We start from the raw sequence: 26,267 nt of genomic DNA, 5'->3' as shown, positions 1-26,267 counted from the left end.
CCCGCAGGTTGTTGGTAGCGATGAGTCCCGCAGGTTGTTGGTAGCGATGAGTCCCGCAGGTTGTTGGTAGCGATGAGTCCCGCAGGTTGTTGGTAGCGATGAGTCCCGCAGGTTGTTGGTAGCGATGAGTCCCGCAGGTTGTTGGTAGCGATGAGTCCCGCAGGTTGTTGGTAGCGATGAGTCCCGCAGGTTGTTGGTAGCGATGAGTCCCGCAGGTTGTTGGTAGCGATGAGTCCCGCAGGTTGTTGGTAGCGATGAGTCCCGCAGGTTGTTGGTAGCGATGAGTCCCGCAGGTTGTTGGTAGCGATGAGTCCCGCAGGTTGTTGGTAGCGATGAGTCCCGCAGGTTGTTGGTAGCGATGAGTCCCGCAGGTTGTTGGTAGCGACGAGTCCCGCAGGTTGTTGGTAGCGACGAGTCCCGCAGGTTGTTGGTAGCGACGAGTCCCGCAGGTTGTTGGTAGCGACGAGTCCCGCAGGTTGTTGGTAGCGACGAGTCCCGCAGGTTGTTGGTAGCGACGAGTCCCGCAGGTTGTTGGTAGCGACGAGTCCCGCAGGTTGTTGGTAGCGACGAGTCCCGCAGGTTGTTGGTAGCGACGAGTCCCGCAGGTTGTTGGTAGCGACGAGTCCCGCAGGTTGTTGGTAGCGATGAGTCCGAGTCTTACCCTTTGTTGGTAGCGACTAATCTTTCCATTTTACACAGCTCGATTTCCTTCAGTTTCTGGTCGTCGGCGCCCTTGGCATCCTTATGAACTTTCCGCAGATTGGGAGAAAGTTTTAGTGACAGCAAGTTACCCCTGCGAAAGTAAAAAGTCCATAAGAGTGTGTGTGTTTGTGTGTGTATGTATGTATACTCGCCTAGCTGTGGTTGCACACAAGGCAGCATTCCTAAGATGACATATATTAAACAAAATTTCCAACATGTGATAATGCAACATTTATAATATGACGTGAAAAGGCAACTTTGCCAACACAACCTAGCATGGGAATACTTCTCGCATGACGTGACAAGACAACATTTCCAGCATGACATAACAAGGTAATATTTCCAACATAACATGACAAGGCAGCGTTTAAGTCACGAAGTGACAAGAGACATTTCCAACATGACGTGACAATGCAAAGTTTTTAACATGACACTGCCACATTTCTCACATGACATGAAAAAACAATGAATATAAATATGTTGTGGGAAAATGTAAAAAAAATCGGAATCCCGTCACAGGATCCTCCTGATTCACAACAACGTCACTACAACTTTCAAATTAAATAAGATAAAAATAATTTTGTTTTAAATATTGATTATAAGAAACATTAACGATAAATATTTTAAACAAGAGACAGATAATAATGTGACAAAGGATATTATTATTATCTTCACGGTATTGTGAGGATGGTGACGCTTCCACCCTCTACCAACACAATGATGGTGACGCTTCCACCCTCTACCAACACAATGATGGTGACGCTTCCACCCTCTACCAACACAATGATGGTGACGCTTCCACCCTCTACCAACACAATGATGGTGACGCTTCCACCCTCTACCAACACAATGATTGTGACGCTTCCACCCTCTACCAACACAATGATGGTGACGCTTCCACCCTCTACCAACACAATGATGGTGACGCTTCCACCCTCTACCAACACAATGATGGTGACGCTTCCACCCTCTACCAACACAATGATGGTGACGCTTCCACCCTCTACCAACACAATGATGGTGACGCTTCCACCCTCTACCAACACAATGATGGTGACGCTTCCACCCTCTACCAACACAATGATGGTGACGCTTCCACCCTCTACCAACACAATGATGGTGACGCTTCCACCCTCTACCAACACAATGATGGTGAAGCTTCCACCCTCTACCAACACAATGATGGTGACGCTTCCACCCTCTACCAACACAATGATGGTGACGCTTCCACCCTCTACCAACACAATGATGGTGAAGCTTCCACCCTCTACCAACACAATGATGGTGACGCTTCCACCCTCTACCAACACAATGATGGTGACGCTTCCACCCTCTACCAACACAATGATGGTGACGCTTCCACCCTCTACCAACACAATGATGGTGACGCTTCCACCCTCTACCAACACAATGATGGTGACGCTTCCACCCTCTACCAACACAATGATGGTGACGCTTCCACCCTCTACCAACACAATGATGGTGACGCTTCCACCCTCTACCAACACAATGATGGTGACGCTTCCACCCTCTACCAACACAATGATGGTGACGCTTCCACCCTCTACCAACACAATGATGGTGACGCTTAAACCCTCTACCAACACAATGATGGTGACGCTTCCACCCTCTACCAACACAATGATGGTGACGCTTCCACCCTCTACCAACACAATGATGGTGACGCTTCCACCCTCTACCAACACAATGATGGTGAAGCTTCCACCCTCTACCAACACAATGATGGTGACGCTTCCACCCTCTACCAACGCAATGATGGTGACGCTTCCACCCTCTACCAACACAATGATGGTGAAGCTTCCACCCTCTACCAACACAATGATGGTGACGCTTCCACCCTCTACCAACACAATGATGGTGACGCTTCCACCCTCTACCAACACAATGATGGTGACGCTTCCACCCTCTACCAACACAATGATGGTGACGCTTCCACCCTCTACCAACACAATGATGGTGACGCTTCCACCCTCTACCAACACAATGATGGTGACGCTTCCACCCTCTACCAACACAATGATGGTGACGCTTCCACCCTCTACCAACACAATGATGGTGACGCTTCCACCCTCTACCAACACAATGATGGTGACGCTTCCACCCTCTACCAACACAATGATGGTGACGCTTCCACCCTCTACCAACACAATGATGGTGACGCTTCCACCCTCTACCAACACAATGATGGTGACGCTTCCACCCTCTACCAACACAATGATGGTGACGCTTCCACCCTCTACCAACACAATGATGGTGACGCTTCCACCCTCTACCAACACAATGATGGTGACGCTTCCACCCTCTACCAACACAATGATGGTGACGCTTCCACCCTCTACCAACACAATGATGGTGACGCTTCCACCCTCTACCAACACAATGATGGTGACGCTTCCACCCTCTACCAACACAATGATGGTGAAGCTTCCACCCTCTACCAACACAATGATGGTGACGCTTCCACCCTCTACCAACACAATGATGGTGAAGCTTCCACCCTCTACCAACACAATGATGGTGAAGCTTCCACCCTCTACCAACACAATGATGGTGAAGCTTCCACCCTCTACCAACACAATGATGGTGACGCTTCCACCCTCTACCAACACAATGATGGTGAAGCTTCCACCCTCTACCAACACAATGATGGTGACGATTCCTCCCTCTACCAACACAATGATGGTGACGCTTTCTACAAACACAATGATGGTGAAGCTTGCTCCCACTACCAACACAATGATGGTGAAACTTCCACACACTACCAACACAATGATGAAGCTTCCGCCCTCTCCCAACACAATAATGGTGAAACTTCCTCAATCAACACAATAATGGTGACGCTTCCACCCTCTACCAACAAAATGATGGTGAAGCCTCTACCATCTACCAACACAATGATGGTGAAGCTTTCTCCTTCTACCTACACAATGGTGAAGCTTCCACCCTCTACCAACACAATGATGGTGAAGCTTCCTCCCTCTACCAACACAATGATGGTGAAGCTTCAACCCTCTACCAACACAATGATGGTGATGCTTCCACCCTCTACCAACACAATGATGGTGAAGCTTCAACCTTCTACCATGACAATGATAGCGAAGCTTCCACCCTCTACCAACACAATGATGGTGACGCTTTCTACCAGCACAATGATGGTGAAGCATCCACCTCTACCAATACAATGATGGTGACGCTTTCTACGAACACAGTGATGGTGAAGCTTCTACCCCCTTCCAACACAATGATGGTGAAGCTTCCACTCTCTAGAAACACTATGAAGGTGAAGCTTCAACCTTCTATGAACACGATGGTGGTGAAGCATCCACCCTCTACAATACAATGATGGTAAAGCTTCCTCCCTCAACCAACACAATGATGGTGACGCTTCCACCCTCTAACACACAATGATGGTGACGCTTCCACCCTCTACCAACACTATGATGGTGACGCTTCCACCCTCTACCACACAATGATGGTGACGCTTCCACCCTCTACCAGCGCAATGATGGTGACGCTTCCTCCCTCTACCAACACAATGATGGTGAAGCTTCCACCCTCTACCAACACAATGATGGTGAAGCTTCCACCCTCTACCAACACAATGATGGTGACGCTTCCTCCCTCTACCAACACAATGATGGTGACGCTTCCTCCCTCTACCAACACAATGATGGTGACGCTTCCGCCCTCTACCAACACAATGATGGTGACGCTTCCGCCCTCTACCAACACAATGATGGTGACGCTTCCGCCCTCTACCAACACAATGATAGTGACGCTTCCGCCCTCTACCAACACAATGATGAAGCTTCAACCCTCTACCAAGACAATGATGGTGACGCTTCCACACTCTACCAACACAATGATGGTGACGCTTCCACCCTCTACCAACACAATGATGAAGCTTCCTCTACCAACACAATGGTGAAGCTTCCTCTACCAACGCAATGATGGTGAAGCTTCCACCCTCTTCCAACACAATGGTGAAGCTTCCTCTACCAACACAATGATGGTGACGCTTCCTCTACCAACACAATGATGGTGAAGCTTCCTCCCTCTACCAACACAATGATGGTGAAGCTTCCTCCCTCTACCAACACAATGATGGTGAAGCTTCCTCCCTCTACCAACACAATGATGGTGAAGCTTCCTCCCTCTACCAACACAATGATGGTGAAGCTTCCTCCCTCTACCAACACAATGATGGTGAAGCTTCCTCCCTCTACCAAGACCATGATGGTGACGCTTCCACACTCTACCAACACAATGATGGTGACGCTTCCACCCTCTACCAACACAATGATGGTGAAGCTTCCTCCCTCTACCAACACAATGATGGTGAAGCTTCCTCCCTCTACCAACACAATGATGGTGAAGCTTCCTCTACCAACACAATGATGGTGATGCTTCCACCCTCTACCAACACAATGATAGTGAAGCTTCCACCCTCTACCAACACAATGATGGTGACGCTTTCTACCAACACAATGATGGTGAAGCTTCCACCTCTACCAACACAATGATGGTGAAGCTTCCACCTCTACCAACACAATGATGGTGATGCTTTCTACCAACACAGTGATGGTGAAGCTTCTACCCTCTACCAACACAATGATGGTGAAGCTTCCACCCTCTACCAACACAATGATGGTGAAGCTTCCACCCTCTACCAACACAATGATGGTGACGCTTTCTACCAACACAATGATGGTGAAGCTTCCACCTCTACCAACACAATGATGGTGACGCTTCCGCCCTCTACCAACACAATGATGGTGACGCTTCCGCCCTCTACCAACACAATGATGGTGACGCTTCCGCCCTCTACCAACACAATGATAGTGACGCTTCCGCCCTCTACCAACACAATGATGAAGCTTCAACCCTCTACCAAGACAATGATAGTGACGCTTCCGCCCTCTACCAACACAATGATGGTGACGCTTCCGCCCTCTACCAACACAATGATGAAGCTTCAACCCTCTACCAAGACAATGATAGTGACGCTTCCGCCCTCTACCAACACAATGATGGTGACGCTTCCGCCCTCTACCAACACAATGATAGTGACGCTTCCGCCCTCTACCAACACAATGATGAAGCTTCAACCCTCTACCAAGACAATGATAGTGACGCTTCCGCCCTCTACCAACACAATGATGGTGACGCTTCCGCCCTCTACCAACACAATGATAGTGACGCTTCCGCCCTCTACCAACACAATGATGAAGCTTCAACCCTCTACCAAGACAATGATGTTGACGCTTCCACACTCTACCAACACAATGATGGTGACGCTTCCGCCCTCTACCAACACAATGATAGTGACGCTTCCGCCCTCTACCAACACAATGATGAAGCTTCAACCCTCTACCAAGACAATGATGGTGACGCTTCCACACTCTACCAACACAATGATGGTGAAGCTTCCACCCTCTACCAACACAATGGTGAAGCTTCCTCTACCAACACAATGGTGAAGCTTCCTCTACCAACACAATGGTGAAGCTTCCTCTACCAACGCAATGATGGTGAAGCTTCCACCCTCTTCCAACACAATGGTGAAGCTTCCTCTACCAACACAATGATGAAGCTTCCTCTACCAACACAATGGTGAAGCTTCCTCTACCAACACAATGATGAAGCTTCCTCTACCAATACAATGATGAAGCTTCCTCTACCAACACAATGGTGAAGCTTCCTCTACCAACGCAATGATGAAGCTTCCACCCTCTACCAACACAATGATGGTGAAGCTTCCTCCCTCTACCAACACAATGATGGTGAAGCTTCCACCCTCTACCAACACAATGATGGTGAAGCTTCCACCCTCTACCAACACAATGATGGTGACGCTTCCTCCCTCTACCAACACAATGATGGTGACGCTTCCTCCCTCTACCAACACAATGATGGTGACGCTTCCGCCCTCTACCAACACAATGATGGTGACGCTTCCGCCCTCTACCAACACAATGATGGTGACGCTTCCGCCCTCTACCAACACAATGATAGTGACGCTTCCGCCCTCTACCAACACAATGATGAAGCTTCAACCCTCTACCAAGACAATGATGGTGACGCTTCCACACTCTACCAACACAATGATGGTGACGCTTCCACCCTCTACCAACACAATGATGAAGCTTCCTCTACCAACACAATGGTGAAGCTTCCTCTACCAACGCAATGATGGTGAAGCTTCCACCCTCTTCCAACACAATGGTGAAGCTTCCTCTACCAACACAATGATGGTGACGCTTCCTCTACCAACACAATGATGGTGAAGCTTCCTCCCTCTACCAACACAATGATGGTGAAGCTTCCTCCCTCTACCAACACAATGATGGTGAAGCTTCCTCCCTCTACCAACACAATGATGGTGAAGCTTCCTCCCTCTACCAACACAATGATGGTGACGCTTCCGCCCTCTACCAACACAATGATGGTGACGCTTCCGCCCTCTACCAACACAATGATGGTGACGCTTCCACCCTCTACCAACACAATGAAGAAGCTTCCTCTACCAACACAATGATGGTGAAGCTTCCACCCTCTACCAACACAATGATGGTGAAGCTTCCTCTACCAACACAATGATGGTGATGCTTCCACCCTCTACCAACACAATGATAGTGAAGCTTCCACCCTCTACCAACACAATGATGGTGACGCTTTCTACCAACACAATGATGGTGAAGCTTCCACCTCTACCAACACAATGATGGTGAAGCTTCCACCTCTACCAACACAATGATGGTGATGCTTTCTACCAACACAGTGATGGTGAAGCTTCTACCCTCTACCAACACAATGATGGTGAAGCTTCCACCCTCTACCAACACAATGATGGTGAAGCTTCCACCCTCTACCAACACAATGATGGTGACGCTTTCTACCAACACAATGATGGTGAAGCTTCCACCCTCTACCAACACAATGATGGTGACGCTTCCGCCCTCTACCAACACAATGATGGTGACGCTTCCGCCCTCTACCAACACAATGATGGTGACGCTTCCGCCCTCTACCAACACAATGATAGTGACGCTTCCGCCCTCTACCAACACAATGATGAAGCTTCAACCCTCTACCAAGACAATGATAGTGACGCTTCCGCCCTCTACCAACACAATGATGGTGACGCTTCCGCCCTCTACCAACACAATGATGAAGCTTCAACCCTCTACCAAGACAATGATAGTGACGCTTCCGCCCTCTACCAACACAATGATGGTGACGCTTCCGCCCTCTACCAACACAATGATAGTGACGCTTCCGCCCTCTACCAACACAATGATGAAGCTTCAACCCTCTACCAAGACAATGATAGTGACGCTTCCGCCCTCTACCAACACAATGATGGTGACGCTTCCGCCCTCTACCAACACAATGATAGTGACGCTTCCGCCCTCTACCAACACAATGATGAAGCTTCAACCCTCTACCAAGACAATGATGGTGACGCTTCCACACTCTACCAACACAATGATGGTGACGCTTCCGCCCTCTACCAACACAATGATAGTGACGCTTCCGCCCTCTACCAACACAATGATGAAGCTTCAACCCTCTACCAAGACAATGATGGTGACGCTTCCACACTCTACCAACACAATGATGGTGAAGCTTCCACCCTCTACCAACACAATGGTGAAGCTTCCTCTACCAACACAATGGTGAAGCTTCCTCTACCAACACAATGGTGAAGCTTCCTCTACCAACGCAATGATGGTGAAGCTTCCACCCTCTTCCAACACAATGGTTAAGCTTCCTCTACCAACACAATGATGAAGCTTCCTCTACCAACACAATGGTGAAGCTTCCTCTACCAACACAATGATGAAGCTTCCTCTACCAATACAATGATGAAGCTTCCTCTACCAACACAATGGTGAAGCTTCCTCTACCAACGCAATGATGAAGCTTCCACCCACTACCAACACAATGATGGTGAAGCTTCCTCCCTCTACCAACACAATGATGGTGAAGCTTCCTCTACCAACGCAATGATGGTGAAGCTTCCTCTACCAACGCAATGATGGTGAAGCTTCTTCCCTCTACCAACACAATGATGGTGAAGCTTCCTCCCTCTACCAACACAATGATGAAGCTTCCTCTACCAACACAATGATGTTTTCACCCTCTACCAACACAATGATGGTGAAGCTTCCTCCCTCTACCAACACAATGATGGTGAAGCTTCCTCCCTCTACCAACACAATGATGGTGAAGCTTCCTCCCTCTACCAACACAATGATGGTGAAGCTTCCTCCCTCTACCAACACAATGATGGTGAAGCTTCCTCCCTCTACCAACACAATGATGGTGAAGCTTCCTCCCTCTACCAACACAATGATGGTGAAGCTTCCTCCCTCTACCAACACAATGATGGTGAAGCTTCCTCTACCAACACAATGATGGTGAAGCTTCCTCTACCAACACAATGATGGTGAAGCTTCCACCCTCTACCAACACAATGATGGTGAAGCTTCCTCCCTCTACCAACACAATGATGGTGAAGCTTCCTCCCTCTACCAACACAATGATGGTGAAGCTTCCTCTACCAACACAATGATGGTGATGCTTCCACCCTCTACCAACACAATGATAGTGAAGCTTCCACCCTCTACCAACACAATGATGGTGACGCTTTCTACCAACACAATGATGGTGAAGCTTCCACCTCTACCAACACAATGATGGTGAAGCTTCCACCTCTACCAACACAATGATGGTGATGCTTTCTACCAACACAGTGATGGTGAAGCTTCTACCCTCTACCAACACAATGATGGTGAAGCTTCTACCCTCTACCAACACAATGATGGTGAAGCTTCCACTCTCTAGAAACACTATGATGGTGAAGCTTCAACCTTCTACCAACACAATGGTGGTGAAGCATCCACCCTCTACCAATACAATGATGCTGAAGCTTCCTCCCTCAACCAACACAATGATGGTGACGCTTCCACCCTCTACCAACACAATGATGGTGACGCTTCCACCCTCTACCAACACAATGATGGTGAAGCTTCCGCCCTGTACCAACACAATGATGGTGACGATTCCTCCCTCTACCAACACAATGATGGTGAAGCTTTCTACCAACACAATGATGGTGAAGCTTGCTCCCTCTACCAACACAATGATGGTGAAGCTTGCTCCCTCTACCAACACAATGATGGTGAAGCTTCCACTCTCTACCAACACAATGATGAAGCTTCTACCCTCTACCAACGCAATGATGGTGACGCTGTCTACCAACACAGTGATGGTGAAGCTTCCTCCCTCCAGTCTATCAACAGAGTGATGGGAAATACCTCACTCTTACACCCAATAGGATGATAAAATTCTCACTTTCCCCACCCACCCAGTATGATAGATCTCTACCCACCCACTGGATGATAGATATCTCACTTTACTCGCTGGATGATAGAGATCTCACTCTCCGCACCAACTAAGATGATAGAGATCTCACTCTCGCCCAACACCAGTATGACTATCAAGATCCCACTACCCAGCCATCAGGATGAATTACGTCTCACCCTCCCCATCACTAGGATGAAGAAGAACTCCTCACCCTCCCCATCACCAGGATGAAGAAGAATATCTCACTTCCCCATCATCAGGATGATGAACGTCTCACCGTCCCCATCACCAGGATAATCTAATTTCCTTGAAGATTACGGTAAAGACACAATCGTTCCCATCACCAGGATGATGGTAAACATTTGATTCTAACCACCAGGATGATGGAGACGGTTTCATTCTTCCTGATGGTGATGATCTCATTCTCCTCCCACTACCAGGATGTTACAGAAAATATTTTCACGACCATCAGGATGGAGAAAATCTCATTCTTCACCGCCACCAAGATGATGGAGAAGATTCCATTGTACCCAATCACTAGAGTGATATTCAAGACTGTCCCCCCCCCTTTTACCAATATGATACACAAGATTCCACCTTCCTTATCATTAGGATGATAAACAACACTCCACTTTCCCCACCACTAGAAAGTTTTGAAAGGCTGCTCACTCTTTCCACCTCCAGGATGTTGGTGAAGATCTCATGTTCCTTCACCATAAGGATGATGGTGAAGCCTGTCTTTCCCAAGAAGTGGATGATTTCAAGATCCTGCTTTCCCTTAACACCAAAATGTTAAAAAATCCTACTCACCCCTACACCAGCATGATAATGAACATCCTACTCTTCTCCACCACCAGGATGATGGAGAAGACTCCACTCTACCCAGACTCAAGGATGATGCAGAAGACGACTTTGCCGAACCTCCAGAGTGATTACCTGGGCGGTTCTGGAGAAGACTCTATTATGTACCAGGAACAGTAATGATTCTAATGACCAAAGTTTCTGTACCACCATAATTATTGAAATGGGACTCACTTTGTCACCACTACCAAGATAATGGTGAAACAACTCAATTTTCTTTCTCCTTGTTATAGATATAGTAGAGGCTTACTGTTCCCCCTCCCCCTCCCAGGATGATACAGAAGGGACTCGTCTTCCCTTTCACGATGATATAGAAAGGACCCATTTCTTTCTCCCCCTTCCTACCAGGATGATGGGAAAGGGCTCACTTTTATTCCATTAGAGTACATAGGGGAGACTCCCTACTCCATTTCCCATAGGATGGTGTGGGAGTCACCCCTCTCCTTATCCACGATGATAAGCAAAGGGATCAGTTTTCTTCCACCAGGAAGGAGGAAAGTTACTCACTTCTCTCCCCCCACAAGGATGATGGGATAGAAGGGGTTGAAGGCCACGCAAGTTGCTGAAACACGCCGTCGCTGCACAAGACTCTGCACACACAGTGGGCGACACTTGCGCAGGAAGAGGTCGTAGACGTGCACACGACCTTCGTCCGTAACGGCCACGAAGACGCTGCTGCTATATGGTGACCAGGTCACCTCAGCCACCGCCCCACCCAGGTCTAGCACCACCAGCGGAGATCTGATGTGTGGGGGAGCACATTACAATTCACCAATAACTGCTAGGAAATGTTAAAGTTAGGTCTGAAGAATACATATGTATATAGTATCTTAATAACAGTGGCGTTTATAGCGGTTCACGTGGATAGTTTCTGTTTTTCTTTTCCAAGAGTTGTATGGTCCACACGGGTCTGGTGTATTTTTGTGTATGTAAAATAATGTCATATCTATGTAACAACTTACATATTCCTCTCCTAGTCAACCTCAAACTTGCGATACTTCTGTATTGTTATGAAATGAAGATTATGAATATTATTAAGCAGTATAGTTCTCTATTTTTGTCCGTACTTATTTGAAGAGGATAATATATTTTCTCTCCAGGAACACTACTCGATTAGTAGATATATACAAATCTATCAAAAAGTTTTCTTACACCTCCCTTGATGTTCGCCGTTAAGTGTTAAGGGAATTTTTTATATTATTGTAAATTTAATTATGTTTTATCTATAATATTTCATAAATACCTTCATATCATTTAAAATTTAGAACATCAGAATATAAACTATACGTATAAACAATAAGTTTAAATTCATTAAAAGTATAACCAAATTTCTTTTGATATACTACGCATCTTTATATTTTTCACCCAGGAGAAGGTAAAGGTGGAAGGCGGTGTTAAATGGTCGGGTGTATCAGCTCTTTGTAGTCTTCTATCCTGTCTGTGAAAGTTGTAGTAAATAATAGTGCCAGTTTCTATTTTATGTTGTACAGGATATTGTTGGTATTTCACTGAAGTGGATGGGAATACAAAAAAAAATAATATGCAAAGGAATGCCTTTCGATAACATGATATTGATATGAAATACAGGAATTTTACATAACAGAAAAAAAATAACAAATTTTATTAGAGGTTATTGCTGAGCCACTTTTAAAAATCTTTCTCTGAACTTTTAATACTGCCTTTCCTGAAATGTGGAAAGACTAGATACTTTAAATATAATTAGAAAAAAAAACCAAGTTCTTTAAAAAAAAATTCAAGTCTGAGCCAAAAAACTTGCAGTAATCTTTGAAAAAAATTGTATCCAGAATTCTTTTATTTCAGCATGAATAAAAATTTAAATTTTTAATATTTTATTTATTTTAGAAATATTAACACTGGCAGGTCTGTAAAATATGAAATAAAAAATCTATATTTATAAAAATTGTATTTGAAAGAAGTTATAAAAAAGATATCTTTTCTTGATATTTAAATAAAATTAAGCATTATTGATTCGATTATCCAGAAAAATACAAATTTCAACATTAAGCCAAACTGCATTAAGATTATACCTTATTTTCCTCCTTAGTATTTCCAAGTCATTTTTGAGATAAAAATGACAATTTTAACTCAAGTTTTATTTTCAAGGCGTTTGTATCATGAACAAGATGTACTGCTGTACATCTTGTTCATGATACACATGCTGGTGTACATGTACTCGTACATGTAATAGTGTATACACTCATCTGAGTTTTTTTTTTTTTTTGCAATCTCTTAATAAATCCTATTCTTAGTCTTTCCTTTCCATTGAAAAGTGGGAAGTAATTCTTCCCCAGTGCGTCATGCGTGTCGTAAAAGGCGATTAAAATGCCGGGAGAAAGAGACTAACCCATTCTCCAGTATAAATTACTGAATTGGTAAAGGAGAAATTTTACATATTTAGTGTTCGAATGTGTCTGGGTGTATTATGGATATGAAGAAAGAACTGACTGTGAATGTTATTACTTAAAAGAAACTGGATGTCCTAACTCTAAGCAGAATGAACCTTAAATAGGGTAGGAGAATTTCAGTGTGAAGGAGGAGAAATTAACCTAAAAAAGAAGTAGCGGTAATGTTAAATGATTAATTATGGAAAGAAAAATGGAAATATAAGTGGAGAAAATTGATGTAGGGGACCTAAATGTTAGAGCGGGAGAAACTGTTGTATAGAGTATAGTACTGTAGGTAAGTTTGCGGTGCCAGAGGTAAATAGTAATGGGAGGCCGATAATTAAGCTATGTACAGAAAGAGGTTTGGTAATCTGTAATACATTTTTATAAGAAAAAGAAGATAAATAAGCATACGAGATATGATATCGGGCCTGATGGATGATTGTTATACTACGTACTAGTAGACTGAATATTGATGAATAGACTTCTGGATATTCATGATGATAGAAGGGGACAGGTATGCTATATAACTTTCGTTGAAGCTACATTGAGAGCAAGAGGTAGATGGGGTAAAAGGAGACAGGCATCGAATAGTAAGAAAGAAGTAAAAGTTCTTAAATTAAAAGAAGAGATAGGATAAGATATAAGAAGCTGTTGGTAGAAAGGTGGGCTAGAGAGAGTACAGTTAATGAGGAGAGGGTTGAGGGTGAATGAAATAGTTTTAAGAATGCTGTGTAAGAGTGTACAGCAGAAGTTTGTGGGTGCTGAAGGGTGGGTGCCGGAGGGTGGGTGCCGGAGGGTGAGTGCCGGAGGGTGAGTGCCGGAGGGTGAGTGCCGGAGGGTGAGTGCCGGAGGGTGAGTGCCGGAGGGTGTGTGCCGGAGGGTGAGTGCCGGAGGGTGAGTGCCGGAGGGTGAGTGCCGGAGGGTGAGTGCCGGAGGGTGAGTGCCGGAGGGTGAGTGCCGGAGGGTGTGTATTGGAGGGTGGGTGCTGGAGGGTGGATACAGGCTGGTGGGTATTGCAAGGTGGGTGCAGGTGGGTCCTGGAGGGTGGGTAAAGGAGGGTGGGTGCAGGTGGGTAGGTATTGGAGGGTGCGTGTTGGAGGGTGGGTGCAGGAGTGTGGGTATTGGTGGGTGGGTGTGTGTTGGAAGGTGGGTGCAGGAGGGCTGGTGCTGGAGAGTGGGAATAGAAGGGTGGATGCTGAAGGGAGGGAATTGGATGGTGGGTGCAGGTGAGTGGGTATAGGTGAGTTGGTTTTGGAGGGTGGGTGCTGGTGGGATGGGTGCGGGTGGGTGCAGGGGGGTGGGTATTGGTGGGTGGATGCAGGTGGGTGGGTGCAGTAGGATGAGAATAGGAGGGTGGGAACCGGATGGTGGGTGCAGGTGTGTGGGTATAGGTGAGTTGGTTCTTGAGGGTTGGTGCTGGGGGGTGGGTGCTGGTGGATTGGTCCTTGGGGATGGGTATTGGAGGGTAGGTTCTGGGGGGTGGGTGCTGTTGGGTGGGTGCTGTTGGGTGGGTGCAGGAGGGAAGAGGAGTGAGTAATGGAATTACGAAAAAAGAGGGAGATAAGGAAGAAAAAAAATAACATATTAGGTTAAAAGACTGGTTAAGGAGAAGAAAAGAACTAATGAGAAAACGGGAGAGGTTTTAACAGATAAAAGTAATAGAGATGGAGATAATTTTCCAGAAAATATAGGCCTTAGAAGGTGATGTATGATGTCACGTTGTTGTTAAACGTATCTGTAGACGGAACTATGAAAGATCTGAGCGCTAGAGTGTTAGGGAGAGGTGGGGCAGTGAAGGCTTGTGTATCTAGTACAGAGACGAAGTTGTCGCCGAAAACACGATTCTTTCTGGGGATTCAGGAGAGAAGTTGGTAAGGTAGGCACAAGAATCAGGTAAGGCGTGTAAAAGAAGGAAATCAAAGTAAACGTAGGAAAGGTCAAGGTGATGAGAGTACCAAAAACTATAGGCAATGAGACAATGGATATTAGATTGGAGGGAAGGAGTATGGAGGAAGTGAATGTGTTTAGATATTTGGTAGCGGACTTGTCGGCAGATGGTTCTATGAGAGATGAGGTAAACCATAGAAATTATGAAGGGAAAGAGTTGGGTAATACATGGAGGAATCTGTCGAGACAAACATCTTTATCCATGGCAGCAAACAAGGAAACGTTCCAGTCAGTAGAAGGAGGCTGGATGTAGTTGATATGCCGTGTTTGAGGGCAGCATGAGGTGAAAATATACTGTAGAGAACTCGAAGATTTGAAATTAGGACATTTAGAGACGTTGGAGCAAAATGGAATGACAAGGAAGGTATATAAATTTTGGGTAGAGGGAAGCAGGGGCTAGGAATCGTTGGAAAGGAGGAGTAGAAGAGGTTTGTGCGCTAGGGGCTTGATCATCTTAGAGTTGTGTGAGCATGCTAGACAGGAGTGGAAACAAGTGGATTTTGTAGTTGGACGTGCTGTTGAAGAGTGAGCAAGGCAACAATTATGAAGGGAATCAGGGGAACCGGTTAGCAGGACTTGAGTCCTGCTAACCGGTGGCTCTCTGATCGCAGGTTCTATTTGCAATCGTGTCATTACGATTTCATGAGTCATGGAAATACTTCTTGTATCTTCTTTACATTAGTAGATATCTTCTTGTATCTTCTTTACATTAGTAGATAACCAAAGACTTCGGCACTTCAGAGAGCAAGACAAAAGTAAAGAAACCATACCACGGACGGGATTGAACCCGCGGCCAGAGAGTCTCAAAACTCCAGACCTTCGCGTTAGCCACTGGACCAGCTAGCCACAATAAGATGGTTTGGTTTGTTTGCAGTCGTGTCATTACAATTTCGTGAGTCATGTTGACGGCATTGAGGGGACTTGAGCTAGAGTTCGTCACGGCCACGCTAGCTGGAGATTCGTCTGTAAAAACTTGCATATGTGGTCACAGTGGTGCCTATGATAACCTTCCTATGGTGTAGAAATATACCTAGTTGGACGAATCTTATTGTCGCTAGCTGGCCCAGTGGCTAATGCGACGGTCTGGAGTTTTGAGACTCTCTGATCGCGGGTTCTATCCCCGCCTGTGGTATGGTTTGTTTGCAATTGTGTCCTTAGGATTTCGTGAGACAGAAGTAAAGAGTAAGTAATACTTACAAATGATACTGGAACCAGACTTTGACAGTCCAGTCCACTGAGCAGGAGATGAAGACTTTGTGGTGGTGAATGTTCCATACCAGAGCCCTGACAGCGGCAGTGTGGGCGGGGTAGCGGGTGAGGGCGTGTACGGTGGAGTGAGTGGAGCACTGGAACACTGCCCCGGAGTCAACACCCACCAACACTACTTCCTCGTTGTCCGGCCTGAAGGCTACACAGGTACTTATTCCTGCAACAACCAGGATGTCTACTTCAGTTTGTTGTTTGTGTTGTTACTGTTTTTTTTTTATTTTGTCTATTGTATTTGTTGTTGTTGCAGCTGCTGTAGTAGTTGTCGTGTTATTATTATTGTTGTTTGTGTTATTTTTCTTATTGCTATTGTTTTTTGTTACTGAATTTGAAAAAAATAAAATGACCTATCTTGGAATTTTCAACATTTAACTGCTGCCAGTCGAAAGGTAAAGGAAAAGGAGGATGAAATGGGGAGGAGGAGGAGGAAGAGAAAAGGGAAAAGGATGAGGTTGAAGGGAAGGGGAAAGAGGAAGACGGGGAGGTGGAGAGGGAGATTGAGGATGGAAAACAAGGAGAGAAGAGTTAAGGTTTAGGGGAAGGGGGAACAGGAAGAACGGAAAGGAGGAAGGGGTTAAGGAAGATATGGAAGAGAGTAGCAGAATGGTTCTCGGTAGAGAGAGAGAGAGAGGGGGGGGAAGCGGACGGGATGAAGAGAGGATTACATATAACTTTTTTTTTTTTTTTTTTTAAACATCGAGCCTCTTGTGCATTACTTCTATCAATGACTATCAGCTAGCGAAGTGTTTCTGGATCTGCGATAAGGAAATGGAACTTTTTTTACAGGATTCAGAAAGCTACCAGGGAAACGACTAAATAATAAACAGGGGGCCCTCTTATATAGTCTACCCAAGATTTATAAAATATGGAAGGAAGGGCAAGTGGCGATCCCGGCTGAGCAAGAATATGAAAGACAAAATAAAACAACATTCAAAATGTCCGGGTTACAGCAGATGGCTAGGAAATACAGACCCAGTGGAAGACAATACATGTAACCAGACCATCACCCCGCTCAGCCTTCAGCCCAAGTGTTGATCCAGCAGTTAACATTAATAGATTCCATTGCAGGCTCGGCTAAAGGCTCTATCACAGCCACCATTACAGATTATAGATTTAATAGAACATCCACCATTAAACGAAACCACAGCCACCATTACAGATTCAGTAGAACAGGAGTCAGCTTCTGGAGACAGTGTTGGTCCAGTTCTAGAAACAGTTGGTGGTGATGATTCTGGAATGGTTGATGTAGTTAGTAGTGCAGTTCTAGAAATTGCTCAAGTTGTGAACTTAGCAGGCTGAAAACATAATTGTGCAATTTCTATGCTTGGGGTATCTGTAGGCATGGAATATCTGGAAAAAAAAAGAAAACGAACGTGCAACTTTGATCACCTGGAGTGTGCCTTTCATCAGTCCACGAAAAATAATGCTGCAACACAAACTGTTCTGCATACTGATTGAAAGGGAACAGGAGATACAGACCCCACAAACCTAACCATAGTAGTTACAACCCTTCCACACCAAGTAAAATTTTAGTGCCAGGAAACGGGAAAAATTACAAAAATATTCCACCATCTTGGAGCCTTGTTGGACTGGAAGCACAGCCACTAGGCCTTACTCCAGAACTACAGATACTGAGGGTAACTCTCCCCCTCCCCCCAGCAAATAAGCAATACGACTTCATTATATTTGCGAATACAAGGCCGTTAGTCATCCACCAACAACAAAATACCTTTCATCAATGGACTCTTTGTAGAGTCGAATGTGATGTTTGGGGACTTCAGAGAGACCCATAGATTTGACCACTTTAACAACGAAATATGGATAACAGGGTACAACTGATTTAGATGCGACAGAGAGAACAGGCAATAAGGAGGGGCGGGCCTGTATGTCAGAGAATCGCTCATTTGCACAGAATTACTAAACACTACAAATAATGTAACTGAAGTTTAAGTAGTCAAGACGGAAAACTGAAACCTAATGATTGTGGTTGTATATATGGCGCCAGATCCGACTTCTCAACAATTCAAGGAACAGTTATTGAAAATTCATTACTGTCTAGAAAACCTTCTACCTCCAGCCTCAGCTATCTTCTTGATTGGTAATTTTAATTTAAGATACAAAATGGAAGAATGTAGCAAATAATGTTATAGCAGATATAATGTCTATAGCCAGCTCAGATGAAAAGTCGCTCGCGCGCGCGCGCGCGCACACACACACACACACACACACACACACACACACACACACACACACACACACACACACACACACACACACACACACACACACACACACACACACACACACACACACACACACACACACACATAACTTGCTGAATCTCTGCAATAAATTCACCAAAGCCAACAAATAGTTTAACCAACAAAACTGGAAAACACACTTGACTTTATTTTCTCAAATAATGATTACCTGGTAAGAAATATAACAGTATCAAAGACAGTTAATTCAAATAACAGTGTATTGGAAGTCCAGACCTGTATACACAGCGGTCCTGACCCACATAATGCACACAGTTATGATGGCGCCTTCACCATATTCAACTTCAACATCAAGAACATCAACTGGGATCAAATAAATCATATTCTAAATGGAACATGATAGGAATATCTATAAAATAACACGAATCTGGACCAGTCTCTTGAAAGAATAAACTCTTGGGCAGCTGAGGTATGCTCAAAGCATATTCCCATATGGAAAAAGATGTAAAATAAACTGGAAAAAGAGATGCTCCCTCTGCTGGCGAAGGCGAAGAATCACCGAGCTTCTCGATTATTATTATTATAATCAAAAAGACTGAACTTCTCGAGAGGGTTAGATTATCTGAAATGTGGAAGGATCGCTAGTAGACACCTGGCTACCTTCAAGAAGGAACTTGGCAGTTACCTAAAATCAATGCCCCAACAGCTTGGCTGTGGTTCGTACGTTCGACTGGGTTTCGGCCAGCAGTAACAGCGTCGTACATCATGGCATTCCTAGGCTATTTTTTTTCATAATCCGCGAAACACGTTAACTTTTTTATTGTGCTTAACTTGATGTTGTAAATATGAAGTATTGATTTCATCTTCCAAATCAATAATAAAATAGCAAACTGCTGATGATGATGATATTTCATGACGAAGTAACTTTATCACCGCATCTTCCTTGCAGTTACAGTGCTTCTGTACTTTGCAGTTCCCAAATAAATCTTTCATAATAAATTTTTAATTGGAATTTTTCCGGATGTTGAAGCAAATACAATCTGTCCATCCAGTTTTCTTCTTGAGAAACATACTGTGTGAGACTATTATTAAAGATCAATGAACTTTATGTACAAGAACTTACTGATTTTTGCTAGTAGGGGTAGACTTTCATTGCTTTTTAAATATTTTATTCACATTTCTTGTCAGTGATACAGTTGTTAGGTATATACAGAGGGATACCTTTAAGATGATTCCTGAATCATATTTCTTTTTCTTCCTATAACTCTTCAGTATTTTTGTTGATCATAACTTGGAGCGCCTCATCCAATCGCCCTCAAATTTTCAATACTTGTGTAAGGAAAGGAGGACCTAATTCTAGGAGCAATTGACATGTTCAAATGCTCTATGACCCAAGTTACTGAACTCATTCCCAGTATCCTGGAGTGGGTCAGATAACCTCCAAAATCCTCAGTGGCGGAGCTTCAGATATTCACGAAAGATACAAAAAAACAAAAATTACAACGATGAGAGAGAAAAATTCATGTGTATAGTATAGATTCAGGTTTGACGGTTTTATATGTAAAATCCGGAGAAATCTTTATTCTTGTTAAATCACATTAAATAAATTTCATTTTACTTCTTTCAAACTGATTAATTAAATATCGCTTGCGTGCAGGAATATTTATTGATGTAGTAAACTAGCATATAAATCTTGGAATCGTTGCAATCAGTGCCATGAATGGAGAATGACTTGTCTGAACAGCTTCAAATTTTCACCAATAGTGCGGTTTCTTGAATTGGTTGGCACTGGCACCGAGTGCCACGAGACCATCTTTGCCAACTGAACTAAATAAACATAGATATGTCTTTTTATTCAATGACCAACGGCAGCTTCGTCTGACTGACTAATATTACTGACGATGATTGCTGTAATAAGGATGATAACACATTAAGTTTATTAAAAATAGGTGAAAATTTGAAATAATTTAAAAAATCTGAAATAGTTTAAAAACTGTGAATCGTTGGAATCAGATCAGTTACTAAGAATACCTTTCCCTCGGTGGTCTCTCTTAAAATACAATTTGTCACTCTGAACTGTGAAAATTTAAATTTCTCAATTTTGTTAAGTAAATTGTTTCCCATATAATTAGCGAATGTCATTTCCTATCAACTTCGAATATTAAATAAAGTTGTTTCTTAATAAAAAAAATTCTTTAAAAGTATTAATTTTTAGTTATGTTGGTGTCAGTTTGCTAATTTTATTAAATTGGGCTTCAAAAATTCAAAATACTTTCTTTTCTTTCATAATTGTAGAAAATTCTATGTAATGTAGATGTAGAAAGCAAACTAAAAATATACTAAAAATCCGGGGATTTATGCGTTTTTAAGTTTGACAATGGGAGACTTTTCTATTTCTCGGAACATTTTCAGTAATGCTGGTGAGAGGCTCATGATCCTTTTGATCCACGGAACGGGACATATCTTCCACTTGCTTGAATCGAACTTGAATATCTCCCTCTCCACCGGAACTATATGATCCTTACGGGTTTAACACTTTCTTCTGATGAAAATTATAACAATTCCTTGTAGGAATGTCGTAGAACAATGATTCTTGTACCATTGTGTTGACAGAGAGTTAAGCTATTTTTTCTATAAAATTAACTCAATTTGTGAATTTTTCGACAAAATTTTTCGTTCGCGCTGAGCAGGCCCGGTTTCCTCCTTAAATCTGTCTTGTCCATAAGATATCTCATTCTTTTATGTTCCTGACTTTCTAACGCAATTATTTTTTTTATTTGAGTACATATGGATTCTAATGATGTTATTTACTATTTTCCATATTTGACTTTCTAAGTATGTGTAATTTCTTCCTGAGCAATTTGGATCTCCTTAATAATCGTACCTCATTACGTTTTCACAAAACTGTTAAAATATTTTTGTATTATCAAAACTATTCTTTATAACAGTATTACCCAAACTCTCCATTACAAAACTGATACCATTACCAAGTCACTTTTTCATAGTAACTTTACCAAGACTCCAGTATAGGAATATTAAATTATTAGGATAATAAGCAAAAGGTGAATACTATCTTAGTCCTATATTATTACTGACCTTCTAGTAGCATCTTTTCTCTGATGGAGGGCTTGGAGGAGTTCTCGTAGGCCATGAAGTGAAGGACGTCGCTGTGTACCAGACTTGAAGCTCTCACTTGCCATTCTGTCAGCCGCCCGTCCAGTGCTACTGAGTACATGCACAACTCCTCGCCAGGCTGCGTTCTCACCCACTCTACCTGCTGACACAAGAAGTGTTCGTCCACATCAAGAACTCACCCTATTAAGAACATAAGAAAATAAGAACGAAGGAACACTGCAGCAGGCCTACTGGCCCATGCGAGGCAGGTCCAAGTCTCCTACCGGCTTAAGCCAATGCACCCAACCTAGTCAAGTCAGGTCAGGTCAGGTCAGGTCACCTTGACTTAAGCGACGGAGAATGAAATCTTCATTTACCCCACCAACTTGTATATAACAGTGTGCACTGACTCGCTCCATCAGTTGACAAGTTTACTCCCACTCCTGCTGAGAAGGTTCACTCACGCTACCTACTGGCAAGATTCACACGCGCTCCACTTGCTGAAAGAGTTAACCCCCCCCTCCCCCCTGCAAAGTGTTCACACTCCAGAAATACTGATTACAAAATTTAGGAAGTTTAGCCATCTAATATTCATATCTTACAATCCTGTTATTTGCCCATCTAACTTATATACTTATCGTACTCTTCTGTAGTATTTATCTTTGTATACTTATTCGTGTATTTACTCCATTGCTGTTACAAAAAACGCGATTCTAAAAAGCTTAGAGATCATCCAGCCTGTTACTGGGTTTTCCTAACAAGTAGTCAGTACCCTTGTCCAATTATCCATTAGAATTCAATAAGAGTTAATAGTGTTTAAGGATTACAACTGGTAGGCTACTAACTAGAGAAATTAAAATTTAATAAATTTTCTAAGTTGTCTAGGCGTATATCAAATTAAATTAAATTAATCACAATAATCAAAAGAATATTAATCACTTCTCTCGTGTACAGTATTATTGTGCTTAAAGCACATATCACATATTTATGTCTTAAGTACCGTCTGGTACATTAACATTTAATAATACAATATACAAATAAGTTTGTGTGTAAGTGCTCTAAGTAGTTCACTGTCTCTCGACTCGACTAGACTTAAACAAATGACTGACAAAGTCCTCAAATAAACTAACTTCTCGATCAATTGGCAATCAGAACAGTCTGCTTGAACGATAAAAAGAAGGCTAAGCCCAATAGCAATATAACAAGCAACTGCGACACAATCAGGATCAAGAAGATAATATAACGACACTAAGTAGGGACCATCTGCAGATCCTCCACAAAAGTCACACAACTCCCATACTACTGAATTTAAGTTCAGCATAAGAAAATCCCCGACTGTGACAATACACAGATACCAGTACAAATTAGGTCAGAAGCTACAGCTCAGGACCTGAGTTGTTCAGAGTGTCTATGCGACACACAACCTCAGTACAACGTCGAAAATCACTAAGTCTCGAGAGTGTTCTGTGAACAGAGTTCTACAGAACCTACAATATTAATGAGACAAGAGACGATCTTCCAACAAGGACCAATAAAGGAGATTTAGGCTCGTCTTGTATAGAATACATCCAACCACCAAGCGAGTCTAGACCAGACTGAATAATTCAGGCGAGGTGTGAACACCCCCCTCGATCACGTGGTAGCTCCGTGGACAGTTACTGCTCAGCAACAGGGAAGCCGGCAGAATAAAGAGCCACCAGCAATAATTACAGTAGTTAGACAATCAAGACTTGAACTATGAGCACATAATATGTTATATCCTACCTAACAATAGTAACTAAGCCAAATAATAATATAAAGCAATATATTTACGATTTAGCTATTATTGCAAATATAAGTAATATAAAATTATATGAAAAGGTAATATACATTATATATATATATATATATAGATATATATATATATATATATATATATATATATATATATATATATATATATATATATATATAATATATACATGATATGCATTGTAACCCATTCAGGGGTTGCAACACCCCCCAACACGACAAACGGTCGCACTAGGTGTTGCGTTAATGTCTTTCACATTATTACTGATTACTCATGTCACATTAATAACAGTTTAATAAAAAAAATAAATGAGAGTCAATCTTGTGCCAAGCACTTCTATAATTTCACAGTGTCTATATCACTAAGATATACCCCTAGTACTAGGGCAGTACACAGTATCGTATGGTATAAACCTTTGTAATAAATACCGACAAGTTGGTTTAGAAAGACACGTAGGCAAGCACTATAACATATTTATTAGAAAACGTTTCGGTCCTGGGACCTTGATCACTTCTAACATACAGAGGTAGAAAGACATATATATTGGCGGAGAGTGAGATGTGATGCACGTGACCTGAGGAATGTCATAAGAACATAAGAATGGAGGAACACTGTAGAAGGCCTGCTGGCCCATGCGAGGCAGGTCCTTATCAAAACAACCTCTACCTATGATGAGGACGGGTAGACGATGAAATCATGTGACTCCTGTGTTGTTGGGTTGGTGCTGCTTAAGTATCATGTATGCCAATGTTTTTGAAATTTTGTAGTTTCCAGTGTTGCGTTCTATAGTGTCGGTGACGGCGATTAGTGAGGCTTCTAGGCACCGTCGGCGTCTGAGGTCTGGTTCGGTGAGAACGAGTTGTGCCTCGTTCCAGTTCATCAAATGCCCCGTGGAGTCTCTGTGGAGGACACACTCGTACCTTACATCGTCTCTGTTAGAGGCATTTCGATGTTCATTCAGGCGGACTGCAAGATCTCTGCCTGTCTCGCCTACATATTTCTTGGGACAGAACCCACAGGGGATAGTGTAGACGCCTGCTGTAGAAGTTAGAGGTGTGGGGCTGCGTTTCGTAGTGAGGTCTTTGATAGATGATGTGCCCGGCGAGTATTCGTGGCAACATCGCCACATGGGAGTACTATGAACTGTTTAGGGGGCTGTTCCATAGGCGGGTTGTTGAGGATAGCTTGTGCCTTGAGTCTGCAATCTCGGATGAAGAAAGATGGGAACTGAAGACGTGTAAAGACTTGTGTTATGCAAGTGCATTATTCTTCTAGAAAACAAGGGCTGGAGATGCGAAGAGCTCTCAAGAAGAAGCCAATGAGGACTCCTCTCTTAGTGCGGGTGTCTTGGTGTGAATAAAAATGTATAAGATCACTTCGGGCATAGGGAGTGCACCACACAGACTAGCCGGCCACCTTGCCAAATACCTTTCAGCGCTTCTGGGCACCATCAGTCATGCCCACCTCAAACACTCAGGTGACCTTCTCTCCCGAATTTCCAACCTGAATGTCAAAAACAAAAGCATGGCTTCCTTCGATGTCACAGCCCTCTTTACCAACGTTCCTACTGACGCTGCAATCAACATTGAGACAGAGGCTCACTGAAAACCACGACCTCCCTTTACCTCTTCTAGATTTCATCAATCTAGTGGAACTTTGTGTTAATTTCAACTTCTTCAAGTATCAGGTCAACTGTTACAAACAATGCTTTGGGATGGCAATGGGCAGCCCGCTCAGTGCTGTGCTTGCCAACCTTTTCATGGAAAACCTGGAGACAGAAATTCAGCACCCTCATTCCCAACACCGTTACCTGGCTAAGATACGTTGATGATATATTGGTTTTCTATCCGAGACGTCTCAATATCCAGGCCCTTCTCAACAAGATCAATGCAGTTGAACCATCAATAAAGTTTACACTTGAACTCGAAAATGATGGCAAACTTCCTTTCCTCGACGTTCTACTGTGCAGATCTCCCGACAGTGACAAACTTCTCTTCAAAGTGTATAGAAAACCTACCAACAAGGACGATCTTAAACATTTTTATTCACACCAAGACACCCGCACTAAGAGAGGAGTCCTCATTGGCTTCTTCTTGAGAGCTCTTCGCATCTCCAGCCCTTGTTTTCTAGAAGAAGAATGCACTTACATAACACAAGCCTTTACACGTCTTCAGTTCCCATCTTTCTTCATCCGAGATTGCAGACTCAAGGCACAAGCTATCCTCAACAAACCGCCTATGGAACAGCCCCCTAAACAGTTCATAGTACTCCCATGTGGCGATGTTGCCACGAATACTCGCCGGGCACTTGCTATGAGTAACATCAACGTTTCCACCATAAACACATCTATCAAAGACCTCACTACGAAACGCAGCCCCACACCTCTAACTTCTACAGCAGGCGTCTACACTATCCCCTGTGGGTTCTGTCCCAAGAAATATGTAGGCGAGACAGGCAGAGATCTTGCAGTCCGCCTGAATGAACATCGAAATGCCTCTAACAGAGACGATGTAAGGTACGCCTGTGTCCTCCACAGAGACTCCACGGGGCATTTGATGAACTGGA

The 26,267-nt window shown here is 43.6% G+C and overlaps 1 protein-coding gene across 1 annotated transcript in view; it reads right to left on the bottom strand.

The window, feature by feature from the left end:
- Positions 1-552: 552 nt before the first annotated feature.
- LOC128687135 (dynein intermediate chain 2, ciliary-like) overlaps positions 553-26,267 on the bottom strand; it is a 102,606-nt gene continuing 76,891 nt past the window's right edge. Inside the window, exons 9-12 of the mRNA XM_070092579.1 lie at positions 21,893-22,070; positions 16,509-16,737; positions 11,464-11,697; positions 553-793 (exon numbers count right to left, since the gene is read on the bottom strand). Coding sequence (XP_069948680.1) covers positions 658-793; positions 11,464-11,697; positions 16,509-16,737; positions 21,893-22,070 — 777 coding nt within the window. The 3' untranslated portion in view covers positions 553-657. The remainder of the gene's footprint in view (positions 794-11,463; positions 11,698-16,508; positions 16,738-21,892; positions 22,071-26,267) is intronic.

Source organism: Cherax quadricarinatus, chromosome 40, assembly GCF_038502225.1.
Source record: "Cherax quadricarinatus isolate ZL_2023a chromosome 40, ASM3850222v1, whole genome shotgun sequence".
In the NCBI taxonomy this organism is placed as follows: Eukaryota; Metazoa; Arthropoda; class Malacostraca; order Decapoda; family Parastacidae; genus Cherax; species Cherax quadricarinatus.
Note: the sequence above shows the minus strand (reverse complement) of the source record. Positions and strands in the feature narration are given on the sequence as shown.